Raw genomic sequence first — 20,181 nt, forward strand, 5'->3', positions numbered from 1 at the left:
GTGCCAGTGACAAAGAAGCTAAGAAACGGCCATAAGGAAAAAAGGACGCAGAACCGTGGGTGAGGAACGGCCTCTCCGCTACTGGACTGTAGCATGGTTCTGGAGTGTGGTGAAGATGGAGGAACTTGAGGTAGAAACAAGAAAACTTGGAAGAAGTAGCGAGACCCTGTGTGAAGAGGCTCCATATTGTAAAGAAACATGTGTGAAGATGTGGCCCCCGCAATCCACTGCGCATGGCTCCCACCAAGTGACTGCTGAGTAAAAGACTTTAATTTTGACTGGTGGTCTCCCTCATTGAACCTCTCAACACCTGGTCCTGGCATAATGCGGCCTGGAAGGGCATAGCGCCCCCTTAGACGAAGGCAACACACCCAGCCAGGACCCCCATATTCATGTACCCCACCCACTGTTACCGCCCCGTGCCACAGTGCACTGGTGTGGAGGTAAGTGGAGACTCGCGGCACAGTGTGCTGTGTGGGGGTAAGGGGAGACTCGCGGCACAGTGCACTGGTGTGGAGGTAAGTGGAGACTCGCGGCACAGTGTGCTGTGTGGGGGTTTTCGCCTGCGGAACGTATTTATGATGTCGGCAATCGGGAGTTGTTGGCTATGAAGTGGGCGTTTGAGGAGTGGCGACATTGGCTTGAGGGAGCTAAACACCTTGTTGTGGTCCTGACCGATCATAAGAAACTGATTTACCTCGAGTCGGCCAAGCGGCTGAATCCTAGACAGGCTCGATGGTCTCTGTTTTTCTCCCGTTTTGATTTTGTGGTCTCGTATCTTCCGGGATCTAAGAATGTTAAGGCTGATGCCCTCTCTAGGAGTTTTTCGCCTGATTCTCCTGGAGTCCTTGAGCCGGTTAGCATTCTTAAGGAGGGGGTGATTCTTTCTGCTATCTCCCCTGATTTGCAGTGGGTGCTTCAGGAATTTCAGGCTGATAGGCCTGACCACTGTCCAGTGGGGAAGCTGTTTGTTCCTGATAGATGGACAAGTAAGGTAATTTCCGAGGTTCATTGTTCAGTGTTGGCTGGTCATCCTGGGATTTTTGGTACCAGAGATTTGGTTGCTAGGTCCTTTTGGTGGCCTTCCTTGTCGCGCGATGTGCGCGCTTTTGTGCAGTCCTGTGGGACTTGCGCCCGGGCCAAGCCTTGCTGTTCCCGCGCTAGTGGGTTGCTTTTGCCTTTGCCGGTCCCTGAGAGGCCCTGGACGCATATTTCCATGGATTTTATTTCAGATCTTCCTGTTTCCCAGAAGATGTCTGTTATCTGGGTTGTTTGTGACCGGTTCTCTAAAATGGTCCATCTGGTACCTTTGCCTAAGTTGCCTTCCTCCTCAGATCTGGTTCCATTATTTTTTCAGCATGTGGTTCGTTTGCATGGCATTCCAGAGAATATTGTGTCTGACAGAGGTTCTCAGTTTGTCTCTAGATTTTGGCGGGCCTTTTGTGCTAGGATGGGCATTGATTTGTCTTTTTCTTCAGCATTTCATCCTCAGACTAATGGCCAAACTGAGCGAACTAATCAGACCTTGGAGACCTATTTGAGATGCTTTGTGTCTGCTGATCAGGATGATTGGGTGTCTTGCCGTTGGCCGAGTTTGCCCTTAATAATCGGGCTAGTTCGGCTACTTTGGTTTCACCTTTCTTTTGTAATTTTGGTTTTCATCCTCGTTTTTCTTCTGGGCAGGTTGAGCCTTCTGATTGTCCTGGTGTTAATTCTGTGGTGGACAGGCTGCAGCAGATTTGGACTCATGTGGTGGACAATTTGACGTTGTCTCAGGAAAGGGCTCAACGTTTTGCTAACCGCCGTCGGTGTGTTGGTCCCCGACTTCGTGTGGGGGATTTGGTTTGGTTGTCTTCTCGTCATGTTCCTATGAAGGTTTCTTCTCCTAAGTTTAAGCCTCGGTTTATTGGTCCTTATAAAATTTCTGAAATTATTAATCCGGTGTCTTTTCGTTTGGCTCTTCCTGCCTCTTTTGCCATTCATAATGTTTTCCATAGATCTTTGTTGCGGAGATATGTGGTGCCCGTTGTTCCCTCGGTTGACCCTCCTGCCCCGGTGTTGGTTGAGGGAGAGTTGGAATATGAGGTTGAAAAGATTTTGGATTCTCGTTTTTCGAGGCGGAGGCTTCAGTATCTTGTCAAGTGGAAGGGTTATGGCCAGGAGGATAATTCTTGGGTTGTTGCCTCCGATGTCCATGCCACCGATTTGGTTCGTGCTTTTCACTTGGCTCGTCCTGATCGGCCTGGGGGCTCTGGTGAGGGTTCGGTGACCCCTCCTCAAGGGGGGGTACTGTTGTGAATTCCGCTCTTGGGCTCCCTCCGGTGGTTGTAAGTGGCACTTTTGTGAGTTCTGCTCTTGGGCTCCCTCTTGTGGTTTCTAGTGGTATGGCTGCTCCTTGGAGTTAGCTGTCATCAGCTGCCTCCACTTATCTTCTCTTCTGCTCGGCTATTTAGGTCTGGCTCTTTCTTCAGCCAGTGCCACTTGTAAATGGTTCCTGGTTGGATTCGCATCTCTTTGGAGTTCCCTGTTATCCTGACCAGTTCAGCTAAGCTAAGTTTTTGCTTGCTCTTTTCTGTCCATAGTTTGTGGACTTACCCATTCTGTGCTTTCTATGTTTGTCCAGCTTATCAGTGTGAATTAATTCTGTCTTGCTGGAAGCTCTGGGAGGCAGATTTGCCCTCCACACCTTTAGTCAGGTGTGGAGATTTTTTGTAAACTCTGCGTGGATTTTTGTAGTGTTTTATACTGACTGCACAGTATTCCATCCTGTCCTATCTATTTAGCTAGACTGGCCTCCTGTGCTCATCCTGGTTTCATTCTGTGTATGTCTTTTCCCTCTCCACTCACAGTCATTATTTGTGGGGGGCTAATCTATCCTTTGGAGATTTTCTCTGAGGCAAGATAGTTTTCCTGCTTCTTTCTTTAGGGGGTAGTTAGCTCTTAAGGTACCTTCACACTAAACAACTTCAGATCGATATCGCTAGCGATCCGTGACGTTGCAGCGTCCTGGCTAGTGATATCGTTGTGTTTGACACGCAGCAGCGATCAGGATCCTGCTGTGATGTCGTTGGTCGCTGCAGAAAGTCCAGAACTTTATTTCATCGCTGGACTCCCTGCAGACATCGCTGAATCGGCGTGTGTGATGCCGATTCAGCGATGTCTTCACTGGTAACCAGGGTAAACATCGGGTTACTAAGCGCAGGGCCGCGCTTAGTAACCCGATGTTTACCCTGGTTACCATCGTAAAAGTTAAAAAAAACAAATACTACATACTTACCTTCAGCTGTCTGTCCCCGGCGCTCTGCTTCTCTGCACTCCTCCTGCATCCTGTGTCAGCGTCGGCCAGCCGGAAAGCACAGCGGTGACGTCACCGCTCTGCTTTCCGGTCGCTGTGCTCACAGTCAGTGCAGGAAAGCACAGCGCCGGGGACAGACAGCTGAAGGTAAGTATGTAGTGTTTTTTTTTTTACTTTTACGATGGTAACCATGGTAAACATCGGGTTACTAAGCGCGGCCCTGCGCTTAGTAACCCGATGTTTACCCTTGTTACCGGCATCGTTGGTCGCTGGAGACTGTGTGACAGCTCTCCAGCGACCAAACAGCGACGCTGCAGCGATCGACATCGTTGTCGGTATCGCTGCAGCGTCGCTTAGTGTGAAGGTACCTTTAGGCTGTGACGAGGTGCATAGGAAGAGTTAGGAGCATTCCACGGCTACTTCTAGTGTTGTGTTGAGCTTAGGGACTGCGGTCAGTACAGTTACCACGTCCTTCAGAGCTCGTTCCATGTTGCTCCTAGACCACCGTATCATAACAAGGGAGATAGGGATAAGATAAATATGAAGGTGGTGTCCCAGAGATAAGAGATGCAGCAAACTCAGATGAAAGGGCATAAGAAAAAGAGCAGGTCAATGAGACTGTATAAGACCTGTTAAAATATGTGAGGAAAGGTCATCCGGTCACGTCATAGTATGTGGAGGGAGAAGATCGCCACGCGTATCGCCACGCAGCGAGGCTTCCTCAGGATAGGCACATTACTACAAGATGGGACCAAGATGGGGACATTGCAACAAGATGGGGACTTTACTACACTATGGGGGATGTTACTACAAGATGGGACCAGGGTGGGGACATTGCAACCAGATTGGGGCTTTACTACACTACGGGGGATGTTACTGCAAGAAAGGACCAGGATGGGGACATTGCTACAAGATGGGGACTTTACTGTGCTGTTCCATGTATGTTGTTATATTTTACTCTGCTGCCACCCAATGGCCTTTTTCCGTATGGCAGCTTGTTATTCATTTATTCATTTGGGCATGTTTTTCACTTCCAGTTCAGGGGTCAATTCTGCTCTTCCTCTGGCAGCCATTTCAGTTTCAGTTTCATGCTGTTGTGAGAGGACGCTCTTGAACCGGCCTTAGGAAGGCATCAGTCTTTTGACCTCTTGCTGCTCACACTTGCAGTCATACTTGGTGCTACATCATACTGTACCTGGTCTACACCTGCATTTCTGGAGAAAGTACTGTATTACCAGTTATATGCTGTATGTCCAGATTTCCAAATAAACACGTCTGGATTGCACAATCCCTGGTGTGCATCATCTCTCCGGAAGCTGAACAGCATTGGTCCTGTCTGCCTCATATTGAGGAAATACTGAAGGTACGATTCTCTCTCTCTCACAACTCTTATTAGTCAACGACACCTCTGCAGACAGGATCTTATCATGTATCTCTATATCTCTATATACAGGGAGCTCCCCCTAGTGGTGACTGCAGACAGGATCTTATATATCTCTGTATACAGGGAGCTCCCCCTAGTGGTGGCTGCAGACAGGATCTTATCATGTATCTCTGTATGCAGGGAGCTCCCCCTAGTGGTGGCTGCAGACAGGATCTTATCATGTATCTCTGTATACAGGGAGCTCCCCCTAGTGGTGACTGCAGACAGGATCTTATCATGTATCTCTGTATACAGGAAGCTCCCCCTAGTCATGGCTGCAGACAGGATCTTATCATGTATCTCTGTATACAGGGAGCTCCCCCTAGTGGTAGCTGCAGACAGGATCTTATCATGTGTCTCTGTAAACAGGGAGCTCCCCCTAGTGGTGGCTGCAGACAGCATCTTATCATGTATATCTGTATACAGGGAGCTCCCCCTAGTGGTGACTGCAGACAGGATCTTATCATGTATCTCTGTATACAGGAAGCTCCCCCTAGTGATGGCTGCAGACAGGATCTTATCATGTATCTCTGTATACAGGGAGCTCCCCCTAGTGGTAGCTGCAGACAGAATCTTATCATGTATCTCTGTATACAGGGAGCTCCCCTGTTATGACCTGGTGGTCAGGACAATAATGGACCTGGTGGTTAAGAGCACACGGAATGACCTGATAGTTACTGATAATAAGGACGAGCTCTGGGACGTGGGAACTCTACTGACCACAATCCCTAATCCTATCACACACACTAGAAATAGCCGTGGATTGCTCCTAACGCTCCCTATGCAACTCGGCACAGCCTAAGGAACTAGCTAGCCCTGAAGATAGAAAAATAAAGCCTACCTTGCCTCAGAGAAATTCCCCAAAGGAAAAGGCAGCCCCCCACATATAATGACTGTGAGTAAGATGAAAATACAAACAAAGAGATGAAATAGATTTAGCAAAGTGAGGCCCGACTTACTGAACAGACTGAGGATAGGAAAGGTTGCTTTGCGGTCAGCACAAAAACCTACAAAAAGACCACGCAGAGGGCGCAAAAAGACCCTCCGCACCGACTCACGGTGCGGAGGCGCTCCCTCTGCGTCCCAGAGCTTCCAGCAAGCAAGACAACAATAAAAATAGCAAGCTGGACAGAAAAATAGCAAAGCAAAGAAAAACAAGCGGGAACTTAACTTCTGCTGGGAAGACAGGTCACAAGAACGATCCAGGAGTGAACTAGACCAATACTGGAACATTGACAGGTGGCATGGAGCAAAGATCCAAGTGGAGCTAAATAGAGCAGCCAGCTAACGAATTAACCTCGTCACCTGTGGAAGGAAACTCAGAAACACCCACCAGAGGAAGTCCATGGACAGAACCAGCCGAAGTACCATTCATGATCACAGGAGGGAGCCCGACAACAGAATTCACAACACTCCCCCTAGTGGTGGCTGCAGACAGAATCTTATCATGTATCTCTGTATACAGGGAGCTCCCACTAGTGGGGGCTGCAGACAGGATCTTATCATGTATCTCTGTATACAGGGAGCTCCCACTAGTGGGGGCTGCAGACAGGATCTTATCATGTATCTCTGTATACAGGGAGCTCCCCCTAGTGGTGGCTGCAGGCTGGATCTTATCATGTATCTCTGTATACAGGGAGCTCCCACTAGTGGTGGCTGCAGACAGGATCTTATCATGTATCTCTGTATACAGGGAGCTCCCACTAGTGGTGGCTGCAGACAGGATCTTATCATGTATCTCTGTATACAGAGAGCTCCCCCTAGTGGTGGCTGCAGACAGGATCTTATCATGTATCTCTGTATACAGGGAGCTCCCCCTAGTGGTGGCTGCAGACAGGATATCATCATGTATCTCTGTATACAGGGAGCTCCCCCTAGTGGTGACTGCAGATAGGATCTTATCATGTATTTCTGTATACAGGGAGCTCCCACTAGTGGTGGCTGCAGACAGGATCTTATCATGTATCTCTGTATACAGGGAGCTCCCACTAGTGGGGGCTGCAGACAGGATCTTATCATGTATCTCTGTATACAGGGAGCTCCCACTAGTGGGGGCTGCAGACAGGATCTTATCATGTATCTCTGTATACAGGGAGCTCCCCCTAGTGGTGGCTGCAGGCTGGATCTTATCATGTATCTCTGTATACAGGGAGCTCCCACTAGTGGTGGCTGCAGACAGGATCTTATCATGTATCTCTGTATACAGGGAGCTCCCACTAGTGGTGGCTGCAGACAGGATCTTATCATGTATCTCTGTATACAGAGAGCTCCCCCTAGTGGTGGCTGCAGACAGGATCTTATCATGTATTTCTGTATACAGGGAGCTCCCCCTAGTGGTGGCTGCAGACAGGATATCATCATGTATCTCTGTATACAGGGAGCTCCCCCTAGTGGTGACTGCAGATACGATCTTATCATGTATTTTTGTATACAGGGAGCTCCCACTAGTGGTGGCTGCAGACAGGATCTTATCATGTATCTCTGTATACAGGGAGCTCCCACTAGTGGTGGCTGCAGACTGGATCTTATCAAGTATCTCTGTATACAGGGAGCTCCCCCTAGTGGTGGCTGCAGACAGGATCTTATCATGTATCTCTGTATACAGAGAGCTCCCCCTAGCGGTGGCTGCAGACAGGATCTTATCATGTATCTCTGTATACAGGGAGCTCCCACTAGTGGTTGCTGCAGACTGGATCTTATCAAGTATCTCTGTATACAGGGAGCTCCCCCTAGTGGTGGCTGCAGACAGGATCTCATCATGTATCTCTGTATACAGGGAGCTCCCCCTAGTGGTGACTGCAGACAGGATCTTATCATGTATCTCTGTATACAGGGAGCTCCCGCTAGTGGTGGCTCCAGACAGGATCTTATCATGTATCTCTGTATACAGGGAGCTCCCCCTAGTGGTGGCTGCAGACAGGATCTTATCATGTATCTCTGTATACAGGGAGCTCCCCCTAGTGGTGGCTGCAGACAGGATCTTATCATGTATCTCTGTATACAGGGAGCTCCCACTAGTGGTGACTGCAGACAGGATCTTATCATGTATCGCTGTATACAGGGAGCTCCCCCTAGTGGTGACTGCAGACAGGATCTTATCATGTATCGCTGTATATAGAGAGCTCCCCCTAGTGGTGGCTGCAGACAGGATCTTATCATGTATCTCTGTATACAGGGAGCTCCCCCTAGTGGTGGCTGCAGACAGGATCTTATAATGTATCTCTGTATACAGGGAGCTCCCCCTAGTGGTGGCTTCAGACAGGATCTTATCATGTATCTCTGTATACAGGGAGCTCCCACTAGTGGTTGCTGCAGACTGGATCTTATCAAGTATCTCTGTATACAGGGAGCTCCCCCTAGTGGTGGCTGCAGACAGGATCTTATCATGTATCTCTGTATACAGAGAGCTCCCCCTAGCGGTGGCTGCAGACAGGATCTTATCATGTATCTCTGTATACAGGGAGCTCCCACTAGTGGTTGCTGCAGAATGGATCTTATCAAGTATCTCTGTATACAGGGAGCTCCCCCTAGTGGTGGCTGCAGACAGGATCTTAACATGTATCTCTGTATACAGGGAGCTCCTCCTAGTGGTGACTGCAGACAGGATCTTATCATGTATCTCTGTATACAGGGAGCTCCCACTAGTGGTTGCTGCAGACTGGATCTTATCAAGTATCTCTGTATACAGGGAGCTCCCCCTAGTGGTGGCTGCAGACAGGATCTTATCATGTATCTCTGTATACAGAGAGCTCCCCCTAGCGGTGGCTGCAGACAGGATCTTATCATGTATCTCTGTATACAGGGAGCTCCCACTAGTGGTTGCTGCAGAATGGATCTTATCAAGTATCTCTGTATACAGGGAGCTCCCCCTAGTGGTGGCTGCAGACAGGATCTTATCATGTATCTCTGTATACAGAGAGCTCCCCCTAGTGGTGGCTGCAGACAGGATCTTATCATGTATCTCTGTATACAGGGAGCTCCCACTAGTGGTGGCTGCAGACAGGATCTTATCCTGTATCTCTGTATACAGGGAGCTCCCCCTAGTGGTGGCTGCAGACAGGATCTTATCATGTATCTCTGTATAATGTGTCTGATACAAAGTGTCTAGTTAGGATGCTGCCACATTATAGACATTGATATGGCGCATGCCCGTACGACCATGTGCCATATCTATCACCAATCTTGTTGTGACTATCACAGTAGCTATGAAAGTATATTGGAAGGAGATTTAAAGAGAGTTGAGCTTTACCTGGATCTGGTGGGATCCATCCTACCTACTCCGATGCCCGTTTCAGTGTGTAATTCGCCCCCTGATGAAGGTATCATTCTGTGAATGCAGTGTCACACTGTGATTATTTTTCATGCTCTACATTAGGCTCCTCTGGTGTTTTTCTGTTATATGTTTTACCCCCTTTTTACTCTTTCCCCTAATGAGGGACAATGCATTGTTATTTTATCCGGTGTGCGCTCTCCTTCTGTTGCCATATTCCCTATTGTTATCATATCCCCTTGACCACTTTTTGGGCTTCTTCTGTTGGTTTGGTTTATTTTCCGATCGGTCCATGCAGACCTTCATCTCTCCAGACGAGGGATTATCATGTGGATATATTCTATGTGTTTGTCGTTTCCAGCATTTGCCCGGCAGTCCGGTCCTGCAGCGGCCGGGAGGAGTGAGTGCAGGGCCGGGAGGAGTGAGTGCAGGGCCGGGAGGAGTGAGGGCAGGGCCGGGAGGAGTGAGTGCAGGGCCGGAAGGAGTGAGTGCAGGGCCGGGAGGAGTGAGGGCAGGGCCGGGATGATTGAGTGCAGGCCCGGGAGAGTGAGTGCAGGGCCGGGAGGATTGAATGCAGGGTCGGGAAGAGTGAGTGCAGGGCCGGGAGGAGTGAGTGCAGGGCCGGGAGGAGTGAGTGCAGGGCCGGGAGGATTGAGTGCAGGGCCGGGAGGATTGAGTGCAGGGCCGGGAGGAGTGAGTGCAGGGCTGGGAGGAGTGAGTGCAGGGCTGGGATGATTGAGTGCAGGGCCGGGAGGAGTGAGTGCAGGGCCGGGAGGAGTGAGTGCAGGGCCGGGAGGATTGAATGCAGGGCCGGGAGGATTGAATGCAGGGCCGGGAGGAGTGAGTGCAGGGCCGGGAGGAGTGAGTGCAGGGCCGGGATGAGTGAGTACAGGGCCGGGATGTTTGAGTTCAGGGCCGGGAGGAGTGAGTGCAGGGCCGGGAGGAGTGAGTGCAGGGCCGGGAGGAGTGAGTGCAGGGCCGGGAGGAGTGAGTGCAGGGCCGGGAGGAGTGAGTGCAGGGCCGGGAGGAGTGAGTGCAGGGTCGGGAGGAGTGAGTGCAGGGTCGGGAGGAGTGAGTGCAGGGCCGGGAGGAGTGAGTGCAGGGTCGGGAGGAGTGAGTGCAGGGCCGGGAGGAGTGAGTGCAGGGCCGGGAGGAGTGAGTGCAGGGCCGGGAGGAGTGAGTGCAGGGCCGGGAGGATTGAGTGCAGGGCCGGGAGGAGTGAGTGCAGGGCCGGGAGGAGTGAGTGCAGGGCTGGGATGATTGAGTGCAGGGCCGGGAGGAGTGAGTGCAGGACCGGGAGGAGTGAGTGCAGGGCCGGGAGGATTGAATGCAGGGCCGGGAGGATTGAATGCAGGGCCGGGAGGATTGAATGCAGGGCCGGGAGGAGTGAGTGCAGGGCCGGGATGAGTGAGGGCAGGGCCGGGATGATTGAGTTCAGGGCCGGGATGATTGAGTGCAGGGCCGGGAGGAGTGAGTGCAGGGCCGGGAGGATTGAATGCAGAGGCCGGGAGGAGTGAGTGCAGGGCCGGGAGGAGTGAGTGCAGGGCCGGGAGGAGTGAGTGCAGGGCCGGTAGGATTGAGTGCAGGGCCGGGAGGAGTGAGTGCAGGGCCGGGATGATTGAGTGCAGGGCCGGGATGATTGAGTACAGGCCCGGGAGGAGTGAGTGCAGGCCCGGGAGGAGTGAGTGCAGGCCCGGGAGGAGTGAGTGCAGGGCCGGGAGGAGTGAGTGCAGGGCCGGGAGGAGTGAGTGCAGGGCCGGGAGGAGTGAGTGCAGGGCCGGGAAGAGTGAGTGCAGGGCCGGGAGGATTGAGTGCAGGGCCGGGAGGATTGAGTGCAGGGTCGGGAGGAGCGAGTGCAGGGCCGGGAGGAGCGAGTGCAGGGCCGGGAGGAGCGAGTGCAGGGCCGGGATGAGTGAGGGCAGGGCCGGGATGATTGAGTGCAGGGCCGGGATGATTGAGTGCAGGGCCGGTAGGAGTGAGTGCAGGGCCGGGAGGAGTGAGTGCAGGGCCGGGAGGAGTGAGTGCAGGGCCGGGAGGATTGAATGCAGGGCCGGGAGGAGAGAGTGCAGGGCCGGGAGGAGCGAGTGCAGGGCCGGGAGGAGCGAGTGCAGGGCCGGGATGAGTGAGGGCAGGGCCGGGATGATTGAGTGCAGGGCCGGGAGGAGTGAGTGCAGGGCCGGGAGGAGTGAGTGCAGGGCCGGGAGGATTGAGTGCAGTGCTGGGAGGAGTGAGTGCAGGGCCGGGAGGATTGAATGCAGGGCCGGGAGGAGTGAGTGCAGGGTCGGGATGAGTGAGTGCAGGGTCGGGAGGAGTGAGTGCAGGGTCGGGAGGATTGAATGCAGGGCCGGGAGGAGTGCAGGGCCGGGAGGAGTGAGTGCAGGGCCGGGAGGAGTGAGTGCAGGGCCGGGAGGAGTGAGTGCAGGGCCGGGAGGAGTGAGTGCAGGGCCGGGAGGAGTGAGTGCAGGGTCGGGAGGAGTGAGTGCAGGGCCGGGAGGAGTGAGTGCAGGGCCTGGAGGAGTGAGTGCAGGGCCGGGAGGAGTGAGTGCAGGGTCGGGAGGAGTGAGTGCAGGGCCGGGAGGAGTGAGTGCAGGGCCGGGATGTTTGAGTGCAGGGCCGGGATGTTTGAGTGCAGGGCCGGGAGGAGTGAGTGCAGGGCCGGGAGGAGTGAGTGCAGGGCCGGGAGGAGTGAGTGCAGGGTCGGGAGGAGTGAGTGCAGGGCCGGGAGGAGTGAGTGCAGGGCCGGGAGGAGTGAGTGCAGGGCCGGGAGGAGTGAGTGCAGGGCCGGGAGGAGTGAGTGCAGGGCCGGGAGGAGTGAGTGCAGGGCCGGGAGGAGTGAGTGCAGGGTCGGGAGGAGTGAGTGCAGGGCCGGGAGGAGTGAGTGCAGGGCCGGGAGGAGTGAGTGCAGGGCCGGGAGGAGTGAGTGCAGGGCCGGGATGTTTGAGTGCAGGGCCGGGAGGAGTGAGTGCAGGGCCGGGAGGAGTGAGTGCAGGGCCGGGAGGAGTGAGTGCAGGGCCGGGAGGAGTGAGTGCAGGGCCGGGAGGAGTGAGTGCAGGGCCGGGAGGAGTGAGTGCAGGGCCGGGAGGAGTGAGTGCAGGGCCGGGATGTTTGAGTGCAGGGCCGGGAGGAGTGAGTGCAGGGCCGGGAGAAGTGAGTGCAGGGCCGGGAGGAGTGAGTGCAGGGCCGGGAGGAGTGAGTGCAGGGTTGGGAGGAGTGAGTGCAGGGTCGGGAGGAGTGAGTGCAGGGCCGGGAGGAGTGAGTGCAGGGCCGGGAGGATTGAATGCAGGGCCGGGAGGATTGAATGCAGGGCCGGGAGGAGTGAGTGCAGGGCCGGGATGAGTGAGGGCAGGGCCGGGATGATTGAGTGCAGGGCTGGGATGATTGAGTGCAGGGCCGGGAGGAGTGAGTGCAGGGCCGGGAGGATTGAATGCAGAGGCCGGGAGGAGTGAGTGCAGGGCCGGGAGGAGTGAGTGCAGGGCCGGGATGATTGAGTGCAGGGCCGGGATGATTGAGTGCAGGGCCGGGATGATTGAGTACAGGCCCGGGAGGAGTGAGTGCAGGCCCGGGAGGAGTGAGTGCAGGGCCGGGAGGAGTGAGTGCAGGGCCGGGAGGAGTGAGTGCAGGGCCGGGAGGAGTGCAGGGCCGGGAGGAGTGAGTGCAGGGCCGGGAAGAGTGAGTGCAGGGCCGGGAGGATTGAGTGCAGGGCCGGGAGGATTGAGTGCAGGGTCGGGAGGAGCGAGTGCAGGGCCGGGAGGAGCGAGTGCAGGGCCGGGAGGAGCGAGTGCAGGGCCGGGATGAGTGAGGGCAGGGCCGGGATGATTGAGTGCAGGGCCGGGATGATTGAGTGCAGGGCCGGGAGGAGTGAGTGCAGGGCCGGGAGGAGTGAGTGCAGGGCCGGGATGAGTGAGGGCAGGGCCGGGATGATTGAGTGCAGGGCCGGGATGATTGAGTGCAGGGCCGGGAGGAGGGAGTGCAGGGCCGGGAAGAGCGAGTGCAGGGCCGGGATGAGTGAGGGCAGGGCCGGGATGATTGAGTGCAGGGCCGGGATGATTGAGTGCAGGGCCGGGATGATTGAGTGCAGGGCCGGGAGGAGTGAGTGCAGGGCCGGGAGGAGTGAGTGCAGGGCCGGGAGGATTGAGTGCAGTGCTGGGAGGAGTGAGTGCAGGGCCGGGAGGATTGAATGCAGGGCCGGGAGGAGTGAGTGCAGGGTCGGGATGAGTGAGGGCAGGGATGATTGAGTGCAGGGCCGGGATGATTGAGTGCAGGGTCGGGAGGAGTGAGTGCAGGGTCGGGAGGAGTGAGTGCAGGGTCGGGAGGATTGAATGCAGGGCCGGGAGGAGTGCAGGGCCGGGAGGAGTGAGTGCAGGGCCGGGAGGAGTGAGTGCAGGGCCGGCAGGAGTGAGTGCAAGGCCGGGAGGAGTGAGTGCAGGGCCGGGAGGAGTGAGTGCAGGGCCGGGAGGAGTGAGTGCAGGGCCGGGAGGAGTGAGTGCAGGGCCGGGAGGAGTGAGTGCAGGGCCGGGAGGAGTGAGTGCAGGGCCGGGAGGAGTGAGTGCAGGGCCGGGAGGAGTGAGTGCAGGGTCGGGAGGAGTGAGTGCAGGGCCGGGAGGAGTGAGTGCAGGGCCGGGATGTTTGAGTGCAGGGCCGGGATGTTTGAGTGCAGGGCCGGGATGTTTGAGTGCAGGGCCGGGAGGAGTGAGTGCAGGGCCGGGAGGAGTGAGTGCAGGACCGGGATGTTTGAGTGCAGGGTCGGGAGGAGTGAGTGCAGGGCCGGGAGGAGTGAGTGCAGGGCCGGGAGGAGTGAGTGCAGGGCCGGGAGGAGTGAGTGCAGGGCCGGGAGGAGTGAGTGCAGGGTCGGGAGGAGTGAGTGCAGGGCCGGGAGGAGTGAGTGCAGGGCCGGGAGGAGTGAGTGCAGGGCCGGGATGTTTGAGTGCAGGGCCGGGATGTTTGAGTGCAGGGCCGGGAGGAGTGAGTGCAGGGCCGGGAGGAGTGAGTGCAGGGCCGGGAGGAGTGAGTGCAGGGCCGGGAGGAGTGAGTGCAGGGCCGGGAGGAGTGAGTGCAGGGCCGGGAGAAGTGAGTGCAGGGCCGGGAGGAGTGAGTGCAGGGCCGGGAGGAGTGAGTGCAGGGTCGGGAGGAGTGAGTGCAGGGCCGGGAGGAGTGAGTGCAGGGCCGGGAGGAGTGAGTGCAGGACCGGGATGTTTGAGTGCAGGGCCGGGAGGAGTGAGTGCAGGGCCGGGAGGAGTGAGTGCAGGGCCGGGAGGAGTGAGTGCAGGGGAGGGAGGAGTGAGTGCAGGGCCGGGAGCAGTGAGTGCAGGGTCGGGAGGAGTGAGTGCAGGGCCGGGAGGAGTGAGTGCAGGGCCGGGAGGAGTGAGTGCAGGGCCGGGAGGAGTGAGTGCAGGGTCGGGAGGAGTGAGTGCAGGGTCGGGAGGAGTGAGTGCAGGGCCGGGATGTTTGAGTGCAGGGCCGGGAGGAGTGAGTGCAGGGCCGGGAGGAGTGAGTGCAGGGCCGGGAGGAGTGAGTGCAGGGCCGGGAGGAGTGAGTGCAGGGCCGGGAGGAGTGAGTGCAGGGCCGGGAAGAGTGAGTGCAGGGCCGGGAGGATTGAGTGCAGGGCCGGGAGGATTGAGTGCAGGGTCGGGAGGAGCGAGTGCAGGGCCGGGAGGAGCGAGTGCAGGGCCGGGAGGAGCGAGTGCAGGGCCGGGAGGAGCGAGTGCAGGGCCGGGATGAGTGAGGGCAGGGCCGGGATGATTGAGTGCAGGGCCGGGATGATTGAGTGCAGGGCCGGGATGATTGAGTGCAGGGCCGGGAGGAGTGAGTGCAGGGCCGGGAGGAGTGAGTGCAGGGCCGGGATGTTTGAGTGCAGGGCCGGGAGGAGTGAGTGCAGGGCCGGGAGAAGTGAGTGCAGGGCCGGGAGGAGTGAGTGCAGGGCCGGGAGGAGTGAGTGCAGGGTCGGGAGGAGTGAGTGCAGGGCCGGGAGGAGTGAGTGCAGGGCCGGGAGGAGTGAGTGCAGGACCGGGATGTTTGAGTGCAGGGCCGGGAGGAGTGAGTGCAGGGCCGGGAGGAGTGAGTGCAGGGCCGGGAGGAGTGAGTGCAGTGCCGGGAGGAGTGAGTGCAGGGCCGGGAGGAGTGAGTGCAGGGTCGGGAGGAGTGAGTGCAGGGCCGGGAGGAGTGAGTGCAGGGCCGGGAGGAGTGAGTGCAGGGTCGGGAGGAGTGAGTGCAGGGCCGGGATGTTTGAGTGCAGGGCCGGGAGGAGTGAGTGCAGGGCCGGGAGGAGTGAGTGCAGGGCCGGGAGGAGTGAGTGCAGGGCCGGGAGGAGTGAGTGCAGGGCCGGGAGGAGTGAGTGCAGGGCCGGGAGGAGTGAGTGCAGGGTCGGGAGGAGTGAGTGCAGGGCCGGGAGGAGTGAGTGCAGGGCCGGGAGGAGTGAGTGCAGGGTCGGGAGGAGTGAGTGCAGGGCCGGGAGGAGTGAGTGCAGGGCCGGGATGTTTGAGTGCAGGGCCGGGATGTTTGAGTGCAGGGCCGGGAGGAGTGAGTGCAGGGCCGGGAGGAGTGAGTGCAGGACCGGGATGTTTGAGTGCAGGGCCGGGAGGAGTGAGTGCAGGGCCGGGAGGAGTGAGTGCAGGACCGGGATGTTTGAGTGCAGGGCCGGGAGGAGTGAGTGCAGGGCCGGGAGGAGTGAGTGCAGGGCCGGGAGGAGTGAGTGCAGGGCCGGGAGGAGTGAGTGCAGGGCCGGGAGGAGTGAGTGCAGGGTCGGGAGGAGTGAGTGCAGGGCCGGGAGGAGTGAGTGCAGGGCCGGGAGGAGTGAGTGCAGGGTCGGGAGGAGTGAGTGCAGGGCCGGGAGGAGTGAGTGCAGGGTCGGGAGGAGTGAGTGCAGGGCCGGGAGGAGTGAGTGCAGGGCCGGGATGTTTGAGTGCAGGGCCGGGATGTTTGAGTGCAGGGCCGGGAGGAGTGAGTGCAGGGCCGGGAGGAGTGAGTGCAGGACCGGGATGTTTGAGTGCAGGGCCGGGAGGAGTGAGTGCAGGGCCGGGAGGAGTGAGTGCAGGGCCGGGAGGAGTGAGTGCAGGGCCGGGAGGAGTGAGTGCAGGGTCGGGAGGAGTGAGTGCAGGGCCGGGAGGAGTGAGTGCAGGGTCGGGAGGAGTGAGTGCAGGGCCGGGATGTTTGAGTGCAGGGCCGGGAGGAGTGAGTGCAGGGCCGGGAGGAGTGAGTGCAGGGCCGGGAGGAGTGAGTGCAGGGCCGGGAGGAGTGAGTGCAGGGCCGGGAGGAGTGAGTGCAGGGCCGGGATGTTTGAGTGCAGGGCCGGGAGGAGTGAGTGCAGGGCCGGGAGGAGTGAGTGCAGGGCCGGGAGGAGTGAGAGCAGGGCCGGGAGGAGTGAGTGCAGGGCCGGGAGAAGTGAGTGCAGGGCCGGGAGGAGTGAGTGCAGGGTCGGGAGGAGTGAGTGCAGGGTCGGGAGGAGTGAGTGCAGGGCCGGGATGTTTGAGTGCAGGGCCGGGAGGAGTGAGTGCAGGGCCGGGAGGAGTGAGTGCAGGGCCGGGAGGAGTGAGTGCAGGGCCGGGAGGAGTGAGTGCAGGGCCGGGAGGAGTGAGTGCAGGGCCGGGAGGAGTGAGTGCAGGGCCGGGAGGAGTGAGTGCAGGGCCGGGAGAAGTGAGTGCAGGGCCGGGAGGAGTGAGTGCAGGGCCGGGAGGAGTGAGTGCAGGGCCGGGAGGATTGAGTGCAGGGCCGGGAGGATTGAGTGCAGGGCCGGTCGGAGTGAGTGCAGGGCTGGGAGGAGTGAGTGCAGGGCTGGGATGATTGAGTGCAGGGCCGGGAGGAGTGAGTGCAGGGCCGGGAGGAGTGAGTGCAGGGCCGGGAGGATTGAATGCAGGGCCGGGAGGATTGAATGCAGGGCCGGGAGGAGTGAGTGCAGGGCCGGGATGAGTGAGGGCAGGGCCGGGATGATTGAGTGCAGGGCCGGGAGGAGTGAGTGCAGGGCCGGGAGGATTGAATGCAGAGGCCGGGAGGAGTGAGTGCAGGGCCGGGAGGAGTGAGTGCAGGGCCGGGAGGAGTGAGTGCAGGGCCGGTAGGATTGAGTGCAGGGCCGGGAGGAGTGAGTGCAGGGCCGGGATGATTGAGTGCAGGGCCGGGATGATTGAGTGCAGGCCCGGGAGGAGTGAGTGCAGGCCCGGGAGGAGTGAGTGCAGGGCCGGGAGGAGTGAGTGCAGGGCCGGGAGGAGTGAGTGCAGGGCCGGGAGGAGTGAGTGCAGGGCCGGGAGGAGTGAGTGCAGGGCCGGGAAGAGTGAGTGCAGGGCCGGGAGGATTGAGTGCAGGGCCGGGAGGATTGAGTGCAGGGTCGGGAGGAGCGAGTGCAGGGCCGGGAGGAGCGAGTGCAGGGCCGGGAGGAGCGAGTGCAGGGCCGGGAGGAGCGAGTGCAGGGCCGGGATGAGTGAGGGCAGGGCCGGGATGATTGAGTGCAGGGCCGGGATGATTGAGTGCAGGGCCGGGAGGAGTGAGTGCAGGGCCGGGAGGAGTGAGTGCAGGGCCGGGATGAGTGAGGGCAGGGCCGGGATGATTGAGTGCAGGGCCGGGATGATTGAGTGCAGGGCCGGGAGGAGTGAGTGCAGGGCCGGGAGGAGCGAGTGCAGGGCCGGGAGGAGTGAGGGCAGGGCCGGGATGATTGAGTGCAGGGCCGGGATGATTGAGTGCAGGGCCGGGAGGAGTGAGTGCAGGGCCGGGAGGAGTGAGTGCAGGGCCGGGAGGATTGAGTGCAGTGCTGGGAGGAGTGAGTGCAGGGCCGGGAGGATTGAATGCAGGGCCGGGAGGAGTGAGTGCAGGGTCGGGATGAGTGAGGGCAGGGATGATTGAGTGCAGGGCCGGGATGATTGAGTGCAGGGTCGGGAGGAGTGAGTGCAGGGTCGGTAGGATTGAATGCAGGGCCGGGAGGAGTGCAGGGCCGGGAGGAGTGAGTGCAGGGCCGGGAGGAGTGAGTGCAGGGCCGGGAGGAGTGAGTGCAGGGCCGGCAGGAGTGAGTGCAGGGCCGGGAGGAGTGAGTGCAGGGCCGGGAGGAGTGAGTGCAGGGCCGGGAGGAGTGAGTGCAGGGCCGGGAGGAGTGAGTGCAGGGCCGGGAGGAGTGAGTGCAGGGCCGGGAGGAGTGAGTGCAGGGCCGGGAGGAGTGAGTGCAGGGTCGGGAGGAGTGAGTGCAGGGCCGGGAGGAGTGAGTGCAGGGCCGGGATGTTTGAGTGCAGGGCCGGGATGTTTGAGTGCAGGGCCGGGATGTTTGAGTGCAGGGCCGGGAGGAGTGAGTGCAGGGCCGGGAGGAGTGAGTGCAGGACCGGGATGTTTGAGTGCAGGGTCGGGAGGAGTGAGTGCAGGGCCGGGAGGAGTGAGTGCAGGGCCGGGAGGAGTGAGTGCAGGGCCGGGAGGAGTGAGTGCAGGGCCGGGAGGAGTGAGTGCAGGGCCGGGAGGAGTGAGTGCAGGGTCGGGAGGAGTGAGTGCAGGGCCGGGAGGAGTGAGTGCAGGGCCGGGAGGAGTGAGTGCAGGGCCGGGATGTTTGAGTGCAGGGCCGGGATGTTTGAGTGCAGGGCCGGGAGGAGTGAGTGCAGGGCCGGGAGGAGTGAGTGCAGGGCCGGGAGGAGTGAGTGCAGGGCCGGGAGGAGTGAGTGCAGGGCCGGGAGGAGTGAGTGCAGGGCCGGGAGGAGTGAGTGCAGGGCCGGGAGAAGTGAGTGCAGGGCCGGGAGGAGTGAGTGCAGGGCCGGGAGGAGTGAGTGCAGGGTCGGGAGGAGTGAGTGCAGGGCCGGGAGGAGTGAGTGCAGGGCCGGGAGGAGTGAGTGCAGGACCGGGATGTTTGAGTGCAGGGCCGGGAGGAGTGAGTGCAGGGCCGGGAGGAGTGAGTGCAGGGCCGGGAGGAGTGAGTGCAGGGCCGGGAGGAGTGAGTGCAGGGTCGGGAGGAGTGAGTGCAGGGCCGGGAGGAGTTAGTGCAGGGCCGGGAGGAGTGAGTGCAGGGCCGGGAGGAGTGAGTGCAGGGCCGGGAGGAGTGAGTACAGGGCCGGGATGTTTGAGTGCAGGGCCGGGAGGAGTGAGTGCAGGGCCGGGAGGAGTGAGTGCAGGGCCGGGAGGAGTGAGTGCAGGGCCGGGAGGAGTGAGTGCAGGGCCGGGAGGAGTGAGTGCAGGGTCGGGAGGAGTGAGTGCAGGGTCGGGAGGAGTGAGTGCAGGGTCGGGAGGAGTGAGTGCAGGGCCGGGAGGAGTGAGTGCAGGGCCGGGATGTTTGAGTGCAGGGCCGGGATGTTTGAGTGCAGGGCCGGGAGGAGTGAGTGCAGGGCCGGGAGGAGTGAGTGCAGGGCCGGGATGTTTGAGTGCAGGGCCGGGATGTTTGAGTGCAGGGCCGGGAGGAGTGAGTGCAGGGCCGGGAGGAGTGAGTGCAGGGCCGGGAGGAGTGAGTGCAGGGCCGGGAGGAGTGAGTACAGGGCCGGGATGTTTGAGTGCAGGGCCGGGAGGAGTGAGTGCAGGGCCGGGAGGAGTGAGTGCAGGGCCGGGAGGAGTGAGTGCAGGGCCGGGAGGAGTGAGTGCAGGGCCGGGAGGAGTGAGTGCAGGGTCGGGAGGAGTGAGTGCAGGGTCGGGAGGAGTGAGTGCAGGGCCGGCAGGAGTGAGTGCAGGGCCGGGAGGAGTGAGTGCAGGGCCGGGAGGAGTGAGTGCAGGGCCGGGAGGAGTGAGTGCAGGGCCGGGAGGAGTGAGTGCAGGGCCGGGAGGAGTGAGTACAGGGCCGGGATGTTTGAGTGCAGGGCCGGGAGGAGTGAGTGCAGGGCCGGGAGGAGTGAGTGCAGGGCCGGGAGGAGTGAGTGCAGGGCCGGGAGGAGTGAGTGCAGGGCCGGGAGGAGTGAGTGCAGGGCCGGGAGGAGTGAGTGCAGGGTCGGGAGGAGTGAGTGCAGGGTCGGGAGGAGTGAGTGCAGGGCCGGGAGGAGTGAGTGCAGGGCCGGGATGTTTGAGTGCAGGGCCGGGATGTTTGAGTGCAGGGCCGGGAGGAGTGAGTGCAGGGCCGGGAGGAGTGAGTGCAGGACCGGGATGTTTGAGTGCAGGGCCGGGAGGAGTGAGTGCAGGGCCGGGAGGAGTGAGTGCAGGGCCGGGAGGAGTGAGTGCAGGGTCGGGAGGAGTGAGTGCAGGGCCGGGAGGAGTGAGTGCAGGGTCGGGAGGAGTGAGTGCAGGGCCGGGATGTTTGAGTGCAGGGCCGGGAGGAGT

At 59.3% G+C, this 20,181-nt stretch overlaps 1 protein-coding gene across 1 annotated transcript in view; it reads left to right on the plus strand.

Annotated features, from left to right (window-relative positions):
• The first annotated feature begins 3,572 nt into the window (after window positions 1-3,572).
• Window positions 3,573-20,181, plus strand: part of LOC138681058 (uncharacterized) — a 137,646-nt gene continuing 121,037 nt past the window's right edge. The window contains exon 1 of the mRNA XM_069768277.1: window positions 3,573-4,658. Within this exon, the coding sequence (XP_069624378.1) occupies window positions 4,545-4,658 (114 nt within the window). The 5' untranslated portion in view covers window positions 3,573-4,544. The remainder of the gene's footprint in view (window positions 4,659-20,181) is intronic.

The sequence above is a fragment of the Ranitomeya imitator genome, chromosome 5 (assembly GCF_032444005.1).
Source record: "Ranitomeya imitator isolate aRanImi1 chromosome 5, aRanImi1.pri, whole genome shotgun sequence".
Taxonomy (NCBI): Eukaryota; Metazoa; Chordata; class Amphibia; order Anura; family Dendrobatidae; genus Ranitomeya; species Ranitomeya imitator.